This window comes from Jaculus jaculus, chromosome X (assembly GCF_020740685.1).
Source record: "Jaculus jaculus isolate mJacJac1 chromosome X, mJacJac1.mat.Y.cur, whole genome shotgun sequence".
Lineage (NCBI taxonomy): Eukaryota > Metazoa > Chordata > Mammalia > Rodentia > Dipodidae > Jaculus > Jaculus jaculus.
In genome coordinates, this window is record NC_059125.1 from 104,930,348 (window position 1) to 104,948,543 (window position 18,196).

General features: G+C 34.5%; 1 protein-coding gene across 9 annotated transcripts in view; it reads left to right on the forward strand.

Moving 5' to 3' along the window:
- The window catches only part of Pak3 (p21 (RAC1) activated kinase 3), a 268,737-nt gene that overhangs the window by 213,907 nt on the left and 36,634 nt on the right, over positions 1-18,196 (forward strand). For all 9 annotated transcript variants that reach the window (XM_045140431.1, XM_045140432.1, XM_004659125.2 and 6 more), the window contains one exon: positions 3,686-3,749. In XM_045140431.1, the coding sequence (XP_044996366.1) occupies positions 3,686-3,749 (64 nt within the window). The remainder of the gene's footprint in view (positions 1-3,685; positions 3,750-18,196) is intronic.

The window sequence follows — 18,196 nt, forward strand, 5'->3', positions numbered from 1 at the left end:
CCCAAGATGACCTGGAATTCACGAAGGAGTCACAGGGTGACCTCGAACTCACGGCAATCCTCCTACCTCTGCCTCCTGAGTGCTGGGATTAAAGGCGTGCGCCACCATGCTCGGCTTTGCCTCACATTTTTTTCCATCACATGTAGATTTATTACAACTGACCTATAGGCAAAATGATAGAACTATTACATAAATACTTTTATTCCCTGTATATATCCTAAATAGAAGAAAAATTCAAATAAGGATACAGGATAAAATATTCCAAAGTTCCAAGAAGCATTTACGTTACTGAGCTCCATTTTTACAGACAAATCAGGCAGTATCCCTGCACATTAGCTTTTTGATAAGTTTTATACATTTTTATATTGTACAACAGAAAAAAATAACCAGAACTCACAATGTACTATTCTTGCACTATTTTCAGTTTTTGAACACTATACACCCTGGAATAAATGCCTTGCCCTTAATTTTATTGCTTATAATAATCTATGTTTAATACATTTAAATTGCCTTTTACTATGCTCTGTCCCCATAGTGTTCCTTGTCCTCGTTGGAATTCATGAAAACAAATTATGATGGATCTGATGAGATGCATCACTTTAAAAGCTTGGCTTGTGACTGGAATTGTAAACAAGGCCTCCTGTAAGCTTGCCTAGCATCAGTAGATGGCAGCAAACACTCTACTGTGAAGGGCATGGGGGTGTGGGGACGCCATTTTAATTGAATAGCAGTTAAATTCAGAAACAGAATCTCATCAAAATGGTTGGCTTCTGGTAATCCTTATGAAAGGATTTATTTCTAGGTTTATTTTCAAACCTCACATACCATGGAAATAATGGCTGAATAATTTACTACCATAAAGCCTCATTAACTGAACCTCACCAACTGGAATTGGTCTTAGTTCAGAAAGTGGCTTGGGCTAAACTAAAGCGTATTTGCTTTTTGATCAGTCTATGGAAGAGTTTGCTCAGCAATTTCATAGTAAAACTTTTTTTAAAAAAGCTATAAATGGCATAATAAAACTATCGTTTCAAGTGACTTTAAAATCATTATATTTTTATAAAAGATCCAAGTACTTAGCCATTAATAACTGACTTGAAGAAAGATGGCTTTTGTGGTGTGGAAAACTGTCAGACAATTTGAAAAGCAGAATAGCAATTCAGAAATCACAAAGCTGGTGGCATTCTATAGATATAGCTCAAGTAAAATATATTCTTCATCTTGTCTTAAGCCATGGAGCTTTTACAAAAAGAAGCACCCAATTTTATTTTAATTTAATTCAACCAACATTTACTGAGGATTTGCTATATTCTATATAGTATTTCATAAAGAGGCACTGAGAAGCTACCAGCAAATAAGACTTGACACATGTCATTAAGATAGACTAAAAAGGAATGCCAAACAGGTATATAATACATTAGGTACATTAAGAACAGATAAAGTAAGCTTGTGTGAATGCATGAGAGAGAAGAAGGAGGAGGAGGATAAGGAGGAAGGGAAAGAAGGAGGAAAGGGAAGGGGAGAGGATATAGTAGTAGCTGAAAAATGAAGTTTTTAACTTTATTCAAAGAGATCAAGAAAAGCTCCCAGAAGATCCAACATCTAAGCTAAATTTTAAAACATGACTAGAAGCTCCCAATGGAGAAATGTGGAAAATACATTCCAGAGAAATAAGATAATATAAAGACTTGAAGGTGCATGCAAAGAAACATTAACTTATTCCCTGCTGCTTACATAAAGAATTGGTAGTGGAGGACTTTGCTGAACTTGTAGGAATAGCTCCTAAACTGTTAAGCACAAGCTGATCAGGATCTACAGTTAGTTTGCTGTGTTCAGAGCACAATGTGTGAATGGAGAATGAAGCAAAAGGAAATCATGAGGAGCCTTGCATTCCATGCCAAAGAATTTGTCCTGTTTCAGGGACCCATCAAAATATCCTGAACTAAGAATATCATCTAATCTGACCAGGACTGTATTTGGAACACTCTGGGAGAGATGTGAAGCCAGAATGGAAATGGGCAGAGGCTGGAGACAGGAATTCTATTTTGGAAGTAATTGGAAGTACCTAGGCAAAACATGAGTAGAGTCCAACACAGGGAGCAGACTTAAGAAAGGGGAAGGTTGAAACAGGGGTCTAGAAAAAAGCAGATACAGTAACCCAAACTCAGTAAACATTGTATGGAAAGGATGAAGGTAAGAGATGAAACAAAGATGACTAAAAATTCTCACCAGGCTTCTTAACAGATAGTTTGACAACACCAATCCAAAGAAATCCAAGAGAAAATGAAACATAACATCTCATATATTAGCTACATCTTATTTAACCTAAGTGAAACATGGCCATCCATTTTAAAGAAATAACAGCAATGAAAAATCCCCTACCAGATGAATAGTGCATGAATGAAACAATTAGCTGATTATTTTCCTGAGAGTATATTGTGTAGAGAATAGATGGTAGTCTAAATTTAGCATAAGGTACTGTCTGCAGTATACTGTATAGCATTTGAATACATACTTTCTTGTTCATATTCACTTACTTGTTCACTGGAAGCAATTACACTGAGCAAAAAAATTAAAGGGATGAAAGGACCCGTTTCTAGCCCTCAAGTAAAAGCATGTAAGCCTCACTAGAAGGATCAAATAAGACTTTAGAAAGGAGGATGCTCTCAGTTTAGATTTAGGTAAAAACTAGGAATTAATAATTTAGAGAAGAAAGTGAATGTAAAAAAAAAATCAGACTTATGCACTAGAAAGTGAGAGCATTAATAACATCTAAAGTAGGAAGGATAGACAGGAGAAAAGAATAGCTTTGACTGGTTAGACAGGAGCCAATGTGGTGGATAGGAAAGTACCTTCTATTCTCCAACTAAGGAATTTGGACTTGTCCCTTTTGACAGAATATGCAAGGATTCTTTGGGAAGCTGAGGAATGATAAGTATAACTGCTAACATGTACAAGGTTTCTTTTGGGTATGATTATTTGAAAATTAAATTGTGGTAATGTTTTCACAAATCTGCAAATATACTCAAAACCATTGATCTATAAGCTTGGAATTGGTGAATTTATGGTATGTAAATCATAGTTCAGTAATGCTGGTCATGTATTTGAAGGACTGATGAAATTCTATATTTGGCATTGTATTTTTATGAAAAGCATGAGATTCATTACTTTGTGATCTAACTTTTTCTTCATCAAGCCCATTCCTATCTGCAATTGTCTTCACACAGAGCTAGATGAACAGAAATTATTCAGTAGATACTTGTCCTGCATGATTGACTATAGTGTAATTCTTCCTTTACTCCAACTCAGAGAAGATAATCCTAAATATACACTCTTAGATGTTTTACTCTCCTAATCCATAATATCATTTTATGAGAATGTTTTATAAATACTACATTGTGATCATTAATTTTTGTCTCTAAAACATTAATTTTATATGTAAGCATCATGGGTTATTTTTTCTATTTTAATTAATTATTACTTTGTGTTTTTTTAAACAAATTGAGAACATTTTCATATAAATTGTAAAGAGAATCATGTGAGTATATTTGTCTAGATTTTGCCATTGACTTTGGTATTATAATTTTCATTATCAAAGGAAAATCAATCAATTTCAATCTCTCTCTCTCTCTCTCTCTCTCCCTTCTTGTATCCCTCTCTCCCTTTCCTCCCCCCTCTATCTCAGGAAGCATTGTGAGTGTTGGGGACCCAAAGAAAAAATACACAAGATTTGAAAAAATTGGTCAAGGGTAAGTGATTATTATTTGAAATTCAAGATGAGAACTAGCAACATATGCCAACAGCGTTCATTCAAATGCACTAACAGCTTGGAATGTTGGCAATTTATGCTTCTTGTTTCCTGGAATATATTTGTGTTTTATATTCTCATTATTAGCCTTTCCAGCTGGCAGGCTAACTGGTATTTAACCTGGGAACATATCCTGCTGGAATCTTCACTATCATTGAACTGCTAATGAATTTTGTAGGGATGTTTTTATTTCCATATCATTTGCAATTCAAACTGATTCATCTAGAAAAGCAATGGAGCTTTAGCTTTAGGAACATAAGCTTATATCAAAACTGGCTTTATGCTATATACCCCACACATCAAGTTGAATGTATGAATAAGATCTTGTTTATCAGAGTGGAAAGTGACAGGATGAAGATAATGAAAGATAGAGAATGGTATAAATGTGAGCAGGGTTGAATGAGTCCAAGGGAAGTAGATCAACAGTCCTGAGATGAGATGCGAATGGTTCATCATTTTCACCTAGTGTACTCCCTAAAATACAAATCTCCAGGCCTCACTGCCAGATATATGAATAAGAAATCTGACATTGGATCTGTGAATGAGAGCTTTATAAAAGTTCTTCAGCTAGACATGTATATTATGGTGTTCCATCATTGACTGGAGCTAAAGGTAGGAGTCACACATTCTGTAAGGCAACTGGAAGTAGTTATATGCTGATGGTGTCTGCATGAAACTTAAGCAGAGGGCCTGAGTTGGAAAAATGGTTTAAAACAAGGAAATGTTTTGTTTAAAAACAGTTGTATTCAAGAACATAAAACTATAGCTAACTTTCTCTGTGGCCAAAAGGAAAATGCCACAAATCAGATTGCAAAAGACAATATTATATATTATGAGGGCTCAGAATACAAAAGGCAGTTTTAGGTTTTATTTACATTTGATTGGATCTTTGATAGAGCTAAAAATAAGGGAAAGATATGCACTCAGCTTGGAAAGAACACACCAAATCTTTATTGTTTCTTGTCGTAGCTGCTTTTGCTCAATTTTGCTATTGGTGCACTTGAAATGTGGCTAGTCCAGAATGAGATGTGCTACAAGTGAAAAATACATGCCTAATTAAAAAACAAACTTTCAGCAGAAAAAATGAATGTAAAATGTCTTGATAATTACATGTATATTGCAAATATTGGGCAAAACAAATTATACTATTAAACCAAATTTCACATTTGGATAAATTTTAATATACTTCTGTGGAAATTAAAGTATGGTTTACATTGTTATTTTTTACATGTAATAATTGTACATATTTATGGATGGTAACGTGAGTGTTGCTGCATGGATTTATATTAAATAAATTTCAATTCAGAATGAATATATTTATCTCCTCAGACATTCATCATTTCCTTGTGGTGAATACATTTAAAATCCTCTTCTAGCATTTAAAAATATATCATACACAATCATTGCTGTTTTTTTTAATTTCCTATGTATTGTAGATATCTGCACCTCTCACATTTTTGCCTCAGATATTTTCTCCCATTCTGTATATTTTACATGCTATGTCTTCATTCTTTTCAATGTTTTCTTTTTGCCCAGTGTTGTTTTTTTTCTTTACTGTGCAGAAGGTTTTTAGTTTCATAGGGTCCTATTTGCCCCATTTTGCCTTTGTTTACAGCTAAAAATATATTTCTAATGACTGCTTGTTTGATTGTAGGTTTAAATGGAAGATATTAATTTATTTATGAAGTGTTTTGGCAGAGTTGTTTATTGAGAGAATAAAATGGAATATCTTATGATTTTATTGTTTTGACTATTCTTTCCTACTAAAACCCTACTGAGCCAAACATAACATTGAACTTAAAAGAGGGAAAAAGTAAGAGAGGGTTTTAAATATCTCAGGTAATGAATCAAGACTAATTCCTCTATGAATAAAGATTAGGCCATCAAGCAACTTTGCATGCCAAGGAGATTTTTTTACTATTATTTATTCCTGGGCTTCTAAAGGAGAAAAGAAAAGTTATTCCTGGATGTCTTTGTAATGTTTTTATCATCTAAAAGAATTTTAAAGACCTCACCTGTGGTGGCTCCTGCTAGTAGTCTCAGCATTTTGGAGGAAGAGGCAACGGGATTAGCAGTTCAAAGTCATCCTTAGCTACACAAAGTTCATGGCCAACCAGGGATAAATGGATCTGTGTGTCATATGTGTGTGTGTGTGTGTGTGTGTGTATGTTATATATATATGAATATATATATATATTCATATATATGTTATATATATATGAATATATATATATTCATATATATAAAACAAATAATTTTTTTTAAAAATCACAGCATAAATCCTGCTAGTGGGATGGAGAGATGGCTTAGCGGTTAAGGCGTTTGCTTGCCAAAGGATCCCGGTTCGATGTCCAGGACCCACAATGCACGAGGGGGCGCACATGTCTGGAGTTCATTTGCAGTGGCTGGAGGTCCTGGTGCTCCCATTCTCTCTCTGTCTCTCTCTCTCTCTCTCTCATTCTCTTTCTCTCTCAAATAAATAAATAAAACACTTTTTAAAAAAAGGAAATCATGCTTGCCCCAGCAGAAAGGTCTATTTTAAATTCACAGGGAGTACATAATATTAAAGAATGACAAGACTAGCTAATAGTGCAGTCATATGTGTAACAGTACTTTTAGCAAATGTTTAGAGAGTAGGAAGTCTATTTCATTCCTCCTTTTGCCTTGTTTGGTGTCTAGTATACTACTAATTGGGGTTTGGTAGCCTATATTTTGTAATTAGTAGGTCCTCAAAACTTTTTCTACAGTTTTTAAAAATATTTATTTATTGGAGACAGAGAAAGAAGGAAAAATAGAAAGAAGAGAGAAAGAAAGAAGGAAGGGAGTGAAGGAGGGAGGAAGGAAGGGAGGGATGAAGTCAGGCAGAAAAAAAGAAAGGAAGGAAGGAGGAAGGGGAGGGAGAAAGAAAGAGTGAGGTAGAGAGAATGGGCACACCAGAGCCTCCAGCCACTTACAAATGAACTGTGTGCCACATGGTACATTTGGCTTATGTGGGTACTGGGGGATCAAACCTGGGTTCTTAGGCTTCACAGGCAAGTGCCTTAACTTCTAAGATATCTCTCCAGCCCTTTGCTAAAGCTTTTTTAAATTTCCTTTTCTAAAGTTTTGATTATTAGCCAGATTGAAAGTTCAACTACAGAACTTCCCCTATCTGTTATCCTCTCTCTCTAAGTCTGTGGTAGAATATTCAATATGGATATTTGTTGAACTAATGAAAATACTTCAAGCACTCCCTTTTCTGTCTTCTTTTTGTGCTGTGCTGTGTGTGTGTGTGTGTGTGTGTGTGTGTGTGTGTGCATGCTCTGCTTTTTCTGTGTCTGTCTCTCTCATTTTTTCAGTGTGTCTTCCTTTTTTTATCTCACAGTCGCTTGTTCCTTCCCACCACATCTTGTTATTTATCTTTTGGGTGCTCGTGTGTGCTGCACGTCTACGTTTTTCATGCACTGTGGCTTCACTTTTCTCCTGCCCATTTACACATGCATGCCCAACCTGGTAATGATGTAAAACCAAGGGTTTTTTTTTTCATAGAATCAATACACATATCTAATAATAATGTTTATGATATAATTTAGTAACTTAAGTTATTCACCGGGATTTTATAGCGTATTTAATTTAATCTTTTTTTGTTATTTTAGTGGATCTTTTGCCTAATATTGTTATTGGGTAAATGTAAAAAGTATTTCTTTTTTCCTTTTTAGACAATAAGAAAACAGTTATATTAGCTTTCTTTTTACTTAAATGGCTCACAACTGATTTTCCATGAATTATTGTCCTAAGCTAGGAAATTTAGTATTTATTTCCAAACCATAAAGGTTTTATTTTATTTTCATTAAATCCTGGGTTTTATTGTGCCTTACCTATTGTTATGGCGACATTCAAAATCCTGCCACTATTTAGTGCTAAGAATAATCAACCCCAGTATTCCATTTTCAGCTTCTAGGAGCACAATAGCTTGCTCTTGAGAGCTGGATTTGAGGGGGGAAAATCCTCTTCATTAATCTCCCTCATCTACTTGGAAAAGTAAGTTTTTCCAGTATGGGTTTCTGCCATACCAGGATCCAGGCCTGGAGCCAGAGAATTAGGCCCTGTCACCTATAAATCAACTTCAGAATTTCATGTCTAATCATTTGAGGCCATAACTATGAGCCTAAACTTAAAAATGACAGTATTTCACTAGGTTTGCTGTGAAAAGTGTTCTATAATTGACCACCAAATCCAAACATTTCAAACAGATGTGTGCAGAAAAGGAGCAGGAGAGGGAGAAGGAGAAGGAGAGGTATACAGGAAGAAACAAAAGAACAGAAAAATCAGTTATTCCACAAATTGTTAACTCAACAACAAGAGTTTTTCAGAGGGGTACAGGGTGGAAACTAAAGAATCTTTACACTTTAGGATAGTTATGTAAAAGAAGTTGTGTGGTAAATGAAGTAGAGTAAGACAATAGAATCAAATACTTATTTTTAGCCAAGAACTATCACTGGTAAACCTGTGTATTTCTTGAATAATCAGTAGTAATGTAACAGACAGTGGAATTTACTAATGCTGGCAACTGCCCTCACCATTTTCTCACTAATATGTTTGAATTCATCTTAAGGTTTTTCCTTAAATCAAAAGATACTGAAAAATGCACCCCCTTTTATTTTAGATTTATGTTGTTTTTTCTCTGTTACAACATAACATGTTTTGTAAAGAAGCAGCTAAGTAGAGAGGGCTTGGAAGATCTAGTTTAACAAATATGCCTAGCCCATTGACCTATTATTGAGAGTTCACTACATGAATGCAGAATAGCAATGAAGAACCAAGTTCTGGGAGTCCATGGTGACCTCTGTGTTTAGTGATTCCCTTGAGTATCTGGGAAGAAGAAAAGGACAGTTGTATCAAGAAATAAGCAGATGGCTAGGGATGTATCTCAGTGTCAGAGCCCTTGTCTAGTATGTGCAAGGTTCTGAGTTCCATTCCAATAATGGAGAGGGAGAGAGATGATAGATAGATAGATAGATAGATAGATAGATAGATAGATAGATAGATAGATAGATAGATAGATAGATAGATGATGGATGGATGGATGGATGGATGGATGGATGGATGGATAGATAGATAGATAGAAAATAGATAATAAATGTGAGGAAAAATCTACCCCATACATATGCATTTAGCCCATATTTATATACTTATCTTCACTGTCATCTCCCTACAAATCTCTTTGTACCCACCCAGGCCCTAATAGACCTTTTCTGTCTCTTTTTCTCTGAATCATATAGATTATACCTGCATTAATACTTAATTTTAAAATGTTTTAAAAAGTTGAAAATAAGAAATTTTGTTTGCAAAATCGAAGGGAAAAGCAAGGATTAATAACTCAGAAGCTGTGGGCATATTATTTAATTTCCTTGCATAATTTTTTTTCATTCATAGTAAGATGGAATACTTATACTTACTGAGGTTCTGAAAAATAAACAAGAGAAGTCATTTCAAGTGCTTAGCCCAGCACATCCACTTAGTTAAGTATTCCATCAATGTGAGATATTTTTGAGGATGGAAGACTCACCTATCTGACAGTATGATACAGAGCAAAGGATAATAAGTATTATAATGTAGTTCCAAGGAACTTGGAGATTAGAGGATAGACAAATGACTTATAGCCAGGGAGGGAGTATACCAAAGATTATTAGGAAAAAAATACATTTTCAGTGTTACACTGCAACGTCCCAGTACTACCTACTAAAACATTAAACTAACACAGGCAAATAAACCTACCATGTTGTCATTGGGATATGAAGTGTTATCTTTTTTGAAAGGCTCATGGATTAAAAAATTGATTTTCATGCTGATAAAGATATTGAAAACTGATTCATGAGGGTACTCATTTCACCAATAGATTGATGTGGTAATAAATTAACAACTGATTGGCTTTAAAAGGATGGAGCATGTGTAACATTGAAAATGTGCAGAATTGTATGTCACTTCAACACTTGTTTTTCAGCTCTTCAGTTAGTCTGTACAAAGGAAACTTCCAGAAAGAAATAATTAGTGGTTTCACATGTAATGCTTTCATTGATTGACTCTGTGCAAATACCTTAATACACAATCACATAGACTCATACTCCATGTATGCTTGAATATAAGGTGATATGAAACATTTTTTTAAAATAATGGATATGGGCCTGGAGAGAAGGTTCATTGGTTAAGGTGCTTGCCTGCAAAGCCTAACGACCTGGATTTGAACCCCCAGTACCCATGTAAGCCAGATGCACAAAATGGCTCATACATCTGGAGTTTGTTTTCAGGGACTAGGTGCCCTGGCATATCTATAGTCTTGCTCTCTCTTTTTCTGTCTGCATCTTTCTGCTTGCATATAAATAAATAAAATAAAAAAAATTAAATAATTGAATACATATGCTCTTAGATATATAACTAGTTAAGTATTTACTTATAGCATTTATATTCATTAGCTCCTATTTACATATTGTAACTACTTATATAAGATTAAATATAGATTTTGAGGAGTTTTTTTTTTAATTTCTCATTTCACAAGAGAAGAATTCATTATCTTCCTAAGCAGGTATCTTTAACACTGTTCTGTAAACAATCAATAAAGCCCCCTTTTGAGTCTTCTGACAGTTATACAAATATATTACATGATTTTACCTAAAATATTTGAGGTTTTGAGTGCACATATGATTCTATCCATGTATATTTTATCTCTGTCACCAATTACCCAGCCATGTAATATTACGATGCTGGTTTTCCAGTCTTTTCCTTCAGCGTATACTTACATTTTCATAACACAACTGTCTACTGTATCATTTTCTATATTCCTTGCTATGCATTTTCAAATGTACACAAAATAGAGAAAATAGTATAGAAGCATCCATATTTATATCAACACTTTTCAGTTTTGTTTAGTAAAGACACAACACCAATTTAACACCTACAAACATTAATAATTGCTTGATATCTAATTTCCAGTTGTGCCACAATGCTATTTTTATAGTTGATCTGGTCAAATTAACAGACATAAAAAGTTCTGCACATTGCATTTAGTTGTGAGTTTTCAGTGTCTGCCCTGTAAAATATACTCTCTTCTTTTTCTTTCCTTTTTTCCCTTTTCCCTTTATCGTCAACTTGTTGAAGGTGCTGGCCAATTATCTAGTACAATGTACCACTTTTTAGATTTGTCTGTTAGTTTTCCTTGGGGCCATCTGAATTGTTGATCTGTTCCTTCTATTCCCTATAAATTAAAATTGTTCTAAGGGCCTTATTTAGATTCATGTTCAACTTTTGGCAAGAAAGTTCATAAGCTATGTATTTAGTACTGCCTTATGTCAGGATGTAGTGTCTGGTGTCCCCATTTTTTTAGTGAGTAGATTAATATGAAGATTTAAGATTGTCCCCTCCCATGTAAAATTCACCACAGATTTTCTTCCTTAAAAAAACCCTTTATTGGGCTGGAGAGATGGCTTAGTGGTTAAGCGCTTGCCTGTGAAACCTAAGCACCCCGGTTCGAGGCTCGGTTCCCCAGGTCCCACGTTAGCCAGATGCACAAGGGGGCGCACGCGTCTGGAGTTCATTTGCAGAGGCTGGAAGCCCTGGCGCGCCCATTCTCTCTCTCTCCCTCTATCTGTCCTTCTCTCTGTGTCTGTCACTCTCAAATAAATAAATAAAAATTAAAAAAAAAACCTTTATTTATTTATCATGACAAAGAGATATATATAGGAATGGGCAGAAAGGGAGAGATAATAGTCATACCAGGGTATCCTGCCAATGCAAACCAATTCTAGACACGTGCTATTTTGGGCTTTAGGTGGGTACCAAGGAATTGAACCCAAGAATTGAACCCAAGCCATCAGGCTTTGCAAGCAAGTGTCTTTAACTGCTGGGTCATCTCTCCAGCACCCTCTATAGAATATCATCCAATATTTTCATCTATTAATGATCATTCCTCAAAGCAATTATTTCATTTAAAAAGTATTTTATTTATATGTTTCAAGCAGTGAGAGGGAGGGAATGAGAAAGAGAGAGAATGGGTATATCAGGGCCTCTTACCGCTGAAAACAAACCCAGACACCTGTGCCACTTTGTGCATCTAGCTGTAAATGGATAGTACGGAATTGAACCCAGGCTATTAGCATTTACTACCAAGTGCCTTTAACCACTAAGCAGTCTTTCCATCCCCCTAATATCAATTATGTCACTGAATATTATAAAAGTCATTTCCTGTATCAATTATTCCTTACACAATTACTATCTCTCATAATTTTGTTGAAAAGAACTATACTTCATCACCTAGGACTCTTCAATAACCTGAATGTGAACAAGGAAATCAAGATAAATTCTTCATTTTTATTTTTTTTCAAATTTTTATTAACTCTTAACATAAGAAATTAGTACCCAAGTTATGTCTAAAATCAAGAAGGCTTTCATTTACATTTCCAAATATCTTTATAAGTTCATGAACTATGACATTTTCTATTTGTTTCATTAATTTACGTTTAGTATTTTCTGTGGTCAGGCTAGCCTTGTTTTCACTGTATAACTTTTGAAAGGGTTTTGGAAAGCATGTTTATGATACATAATAGCAATATTATGAGCCATACCCTCTAAAATAATTTATATGCATTCTTTCCAATTCAGCATTCACTCTCTATAAACATTTAAACTCACATAAATTGAGAATTTCCAATATAATATATTTTGTGGATAAAAAAACAAGTGAATATGGATAAATATCACATGAAAGAATTTTTTTTCCAAGGATTTTAATAAGAAGCAACCACTTTTCTGGGGGGAAGCTTTTCCTGTTTATTGTGGAAATAATTATAAAATAGGTTGTAATATACAGTTCATTCTTTTTCTACTATGGACCTGTGCTCAGAAATGGTTACACATAAGTACCTTGTTCCTGGAAGAAATATTCACCCGGGAACCTCTTTAACTGTGGTGCAGAAAGGATTCTGTAAACTACTGTTCTTAAAATGTTTCAAGACACTAGTACATTAAGCTTAAGCAAGTAAAGTCCTGGGTTTGCTCTTTATTTATTACTAGGGACACTAATAAAATTCTTCATTCTTCATACTGTTTTTAAAAACACCTTGTGTTTTTAACATATGCACAGTGTTTTGTCATTTTGACAAGTGCTAATTTAACCAAGCCTTTATTGACATTTAAGTTTTCTTTTTTTTTTTTCCTGATATTCTGCCATTATAAACAATGCTTTGGGTAAGATCCTCAGAAATTTAAAAAAAAAATCATACATATGAAAATTTATCACTAGAATTTCTAAAAGTGGAATTTTTACATGACAAGATATGCAATTTTAACTTCCAAGTTGCTCTTCATAGAGTTTGCTCCATTGAATAGTCCATTAACAATGTATGAGTGTGCCTGTTTGCTCACATCCTTGCCAGCACAGCTGTATTCATTCATTTGGGATTATATTGTAATAAATGTTCATCTACATAGTCATTTTTAAAATGAAATATATATATATATATAAATATATAAATATATATATATATTATATATATATATATATATATATATATATATATATATATATATATATATATGGTACTCTAATGAGAAAGTATGTGGCAAAACAAAATACCCTGAAAAGTTTATTGGCTAATTCAGTATAACTATATAATATCTATATAATGCCAAAATAGCATGTCATACTTATATGTAAATTATATCAACCACACATAAAGATAGACATTTGCCAAAGTCATTGTATGTAATATCTGAATCTTTGGCAATCAGAATTATAGAGAATAATAATAGGATCAATTCATTCATAATTGAAGATAAGCTTTACTACTAGTTAATATATACTCATACACTCAGTACCTATACCTCTAAATTAGTTTTCAGGCTTGAGAAAGTAAACATAGCGTTAAATATTTTTAATACTCAATTATGGGTTATTTTTCCAATACTCACTGAGGAGCTCTCTTCTTAGTGTTACATGAAATTCCCATTTTGAAGATAAATAATTTTGAATAATATGAATTTGGGGAAGGGTTTTTTTTTTTATTAGTTTTTTAAGTTAGCATTCAAAGTAATAGGTTTCACTGTGGCCTTTTCATACATGTGACTCATAATATTTAGCTCTAATTAGACGCCCTCCCTATATCCCTTATTTCTTGAAAGCTGTGATAAATAACATTGTGGTTTAGAGAACCTGACAAAGCAGTATACAGTTTAGAACTCAAGGAGACAAGCAGAGAATAAAGCCTGTGACTTGGTTTTGGTTGTTGTTCAGGAAACTAAGGAATTGATAGGTAAGAGCAGAAGTGATGTCACTGTGTTTATAGAAGTTATTCTTTTGGTAAGACCACCCACTTAAAAAAGTATTTGCTTCTTCATTGGATCTACTTTGGGCCACACAAGGTAGAATACTGTTAGACAGTACGAAATAGATACCATCTGAGGTTTCTAACAGGCTTTTTGATGTAGAAGATTGGAAATACATTAGCATTTATGAAGAATAATGTTTAGAGAGCAATGGAAGGTAGGCCTTTGTTCTACTTAGTGCTCTTAAATGCACTGGTGTGTGCTGTCCTTGTAAATAAAGATGATGCCACTCAATCAACCACCATTAGCAGAGTTTGCACATTAAGCTATTTTTCCAGCCATTGTAATGAGCCTATATTAAGCCACCTGCCCCGCTTTCCTGTCCAGGCCCTCTTGCAACCAATGGCACACACTGTGAAACATCTGCTTAGACTTAATGTTGGAGTGAGTGAGTTATCTGGACTTTCCAGGGATTATGTTGTGTAACTGTGGGCTCATTATCACTGGACTATAACCCACTGAGCTCTCTGGCCTCACACCCATAATGTGTTACAGCTCTATTTTGAAATAGATGACCATGATGACTCCAGTAAAAGTCATGCCCTAGCTAAGGAACAGAAACTTCCCTGTTAAAATTTATAATCCTACTAATTTAAGATCATGCCACTTGTCCTGGTTTAATTTGTGTACATAGATAGTTAGGTATGTTTTTACATAATTTTATATTTTTACTTTAGATACACATTTTTGAGAAGTGAGTTATAGAAAAGAAAGCACCATGAATAACTTTTTTTTTTTTCAAGGTAGGGTCTCACTCTGGCCAGGCTGACCTGGAATTCACTATGTAGTCTCAGGGTGGCCTCAAACTCACAATGATCCTCCTACCTCTGCCTACAGAGTTCTGGGATTAAAGAGGTGTGCCACCATGCCCAGATGAAAAACTTTATTTTTAAACATCTTTAAATTTTTTATTTTTATTTTTATTGATTTATTTGACAGCAACAGACAGAGAGAGAAAGAAAGAGAATGGGTTCACCAGGGCCTCCAGCCATGACAGATGAACACTTTGTGCATCTGGCTTATGTGGGTATTAGGGAGTCAAGCCTTGAACTGAGGTCCTTAGGCTTTACAGGCAAGCGCTTAACCACTAAGCCATCTCTCCAGCCCCTGAAAAATCTTTGTAGTCGATGTTAGCACTGTTTATTCCATTCAGAAAGGATACTTAGGTCACAGTCCATAATTTTATTCTCATTACACATGATTATATTTTACATTTATTCATATTTCAACAAAACAAGTAGATAAACTATAGTGGTATCAAGCAATAAACATACCTGTTTATTGTTATGTCAGATGTATTAACATAGTGAAACAATTTCTAGATAGAGTAACTTCTGAAACTAGTAACTCTCAAAAATTCAGCAGAAGATAGTCTAGTCTTCAAAACTAACTGTAGCTCCAGTGTGATCACACTTACATGACAAATCTTACTGAAGTGAGTAAACAGGAAAAATTACCTTGTAGGGTTAAGTCCACAGAATCAAATATACAGTGTCCTCAGAAAAATAAATGGCTTAAAATGGACATGTGAACTAAGTAATCAGAAATTTACAGGCAAGAAAAGTGTTGAGGGGAAAGCCTTGTATGACAGATATGCATGCGAGCTTGGGTTAACACTACACTTGCAATTTACCTTAATGAAAATGCTAGATTTTTTTCTAAAATGAAAGAATTGTGTAGCTTTAAAGAATAAAATCAAGACATCCACAGATAAGTATATGGAACTAGAAATCATTATATTAAATCAAATATGCCAGACTCAATAAAAATATACAAAATCCCACATATTTTTCTTAAATGCAGTATCTACATTTGTGTGTGTGCGTGTACATAGAGCACAAAACTCAAAAGGTATCCATGAGAGGGAAAGAAGAGATCTTACAGGAGAGGGGAGAGGAAATATAAAGGGAGAGTACTGAAATATATGTGACATGAAAAACAGGGAGGGAAAACTATTGAGAGAAGCAGGGTGCAAGAAGATAAGGGAAGGACAGCAAGAAAGATTATGATTAAAAACAAAATACTATGAAAATTCCATATTAAATAATTAATATGGATTCTAACTTTAAAATAAATTTAAAAATTAAACTAAATAGCCCATGCAAAGACATGCAAAAATGAAGAAGGTTAAGAAAATGTACAATGATATGAAACTGATCAATTTTAATTCAGCTACTGAATAACTGTATGACCATGGGCAAGCTACTCACCATTTCCAGTTTATTTCTATTAAAATAATGCAAATAGAGTTGTACAGGGTGGACACTTAGACCATCCATTTTATAGATAGCTGGCCGAGAAGTTTTAATAAATGATGTAGAGATTTCTACCATCAGCAGCAGTAAAACTAGATATAAAAAATAACCATCCTAAATGAGGGTTAAGTTCCTGACTGCGACCTCATTAGCACCACATATAAATTTGTAAAACATTAACAGGGAATAGTACCTATCCCTTAGGCTCCCTCACTCCTTCCTATCAGCCCCATTTTGGACCTTGTGGAGCCCTCTTGCCTTTTTTCCTCTTTCTTCCATCCCCTCCTTCCTTCCTTCTTTCCCTTCCCTTCCCTTCTTTTCCTTTTCTTTCCCTTCCTCCCTCCTCCCTTCCCTTCCTTCCTTCCCTTTCTTCCTTCTTTCCTTTCTTCTTTCTCTCCCTCCCTCTTTCTTTCTTTCTTTCTTTCTTTCTTTCTTTCTTTCTTTCTTTCTTTCTTTCTTTCTTTCTTTCCTTCCTTCCTTCCTTCCTTCCTTCCTTCCTTCCTTCCTTCCTTCCTTCCTTCCTTCCTTTCTTTCTTTCTTTCTTTCTTTCTTTCTTTCTTTCTTTCTTTCTTTCTTTCTTTCTTTCTTTCTTTCTTCCTCTTTCTTTCTTCATTCAATCTCTCCCTCCCTCCTTTCTTTCCTGCCTGCATTTTTCTTGCAGATAGTCCATGAGACTTCTACTAGCTTCACTAATTTATGGCCTTCTTTCATTCATTTCCATTCTGAAATCAAAGTGATTTATTTAAACTATTAGTCTTACTATGTTGCTGCTCTGGCATTTACTTGGGAACACATTTTGGCCTTGGCTTTTAGCAGGAAACTTCAAAACCTGATGAAGAATGCTGATAATTAAACTGACTTGTCTTGCATGAAATATTGAAGTGCTTTTCTTTTTTTTTTCCCTTTCTTGACCTTTCAGCCTATGTGCCAATGTTTCCTTTTTAGGATTATGTACTTGGCCATGTCAAGGAGAAACTAAAGATAAACCATCTAATGCAGGGACAAAAACAGAGCTGTGCTACTCTTTACACTGAACTGAAGAGGAGGCCCAATAGTTAAATAATATGTTGGGTTACTATTCCTTAACCATAGTGTAAGTTAGTTGAAAGATAAGTAATTCAGAGTTAGGTGACCTGTTTTACTAGTTGTATCATATTGGACATATCTTCCCCGCTCTTTGGGTTTCCAATTTCTTATCTGTAATGAGAAAGTTAAATCAGATAATCTTGATTTTCCTTTGAGTCCTAAAAAAAATAATTTCTTTGTACCCTGTGAGGAACTGAGGTCTCTAATTAACATATCCCCATAATAAGCAAAAGTTCTCCCTTCAATCTTCAATGAAATAAAAATGGAGGAATGAGCTGGGCAGGGTGGCACACGCCTTTAATCCCAGCACTCTGGAGGCAAAGGTAGTTGGATTGCCATCACTTTAAGGCCCTCCTGAGACTACATAGTGAATTCCAGGTCAGCCTGAGCTAGAGTGAGACCCTACCTCAAAAACAAAACAGAAAAAAGGAGGAATGATAGGATTCATGTAATTAAGTGGCAGGATAAAAATCAAATTGACAGAGGTTGACAATTCATGTACACCATCAAGAACATGTCAGAGAATTAGGAGTTTTAACCCCTATCATTGACAGTTTTGTTTCTGTCATTTTTATGCCCTGAAATGCTGAAAGATACTAACTTTAAAAAGAAATTAAATGAACTAACATTTTATTTTGTAAATATATGTACTGAGATATTTCAGTATACCCCCTAAAACTGTAAAGTTCAT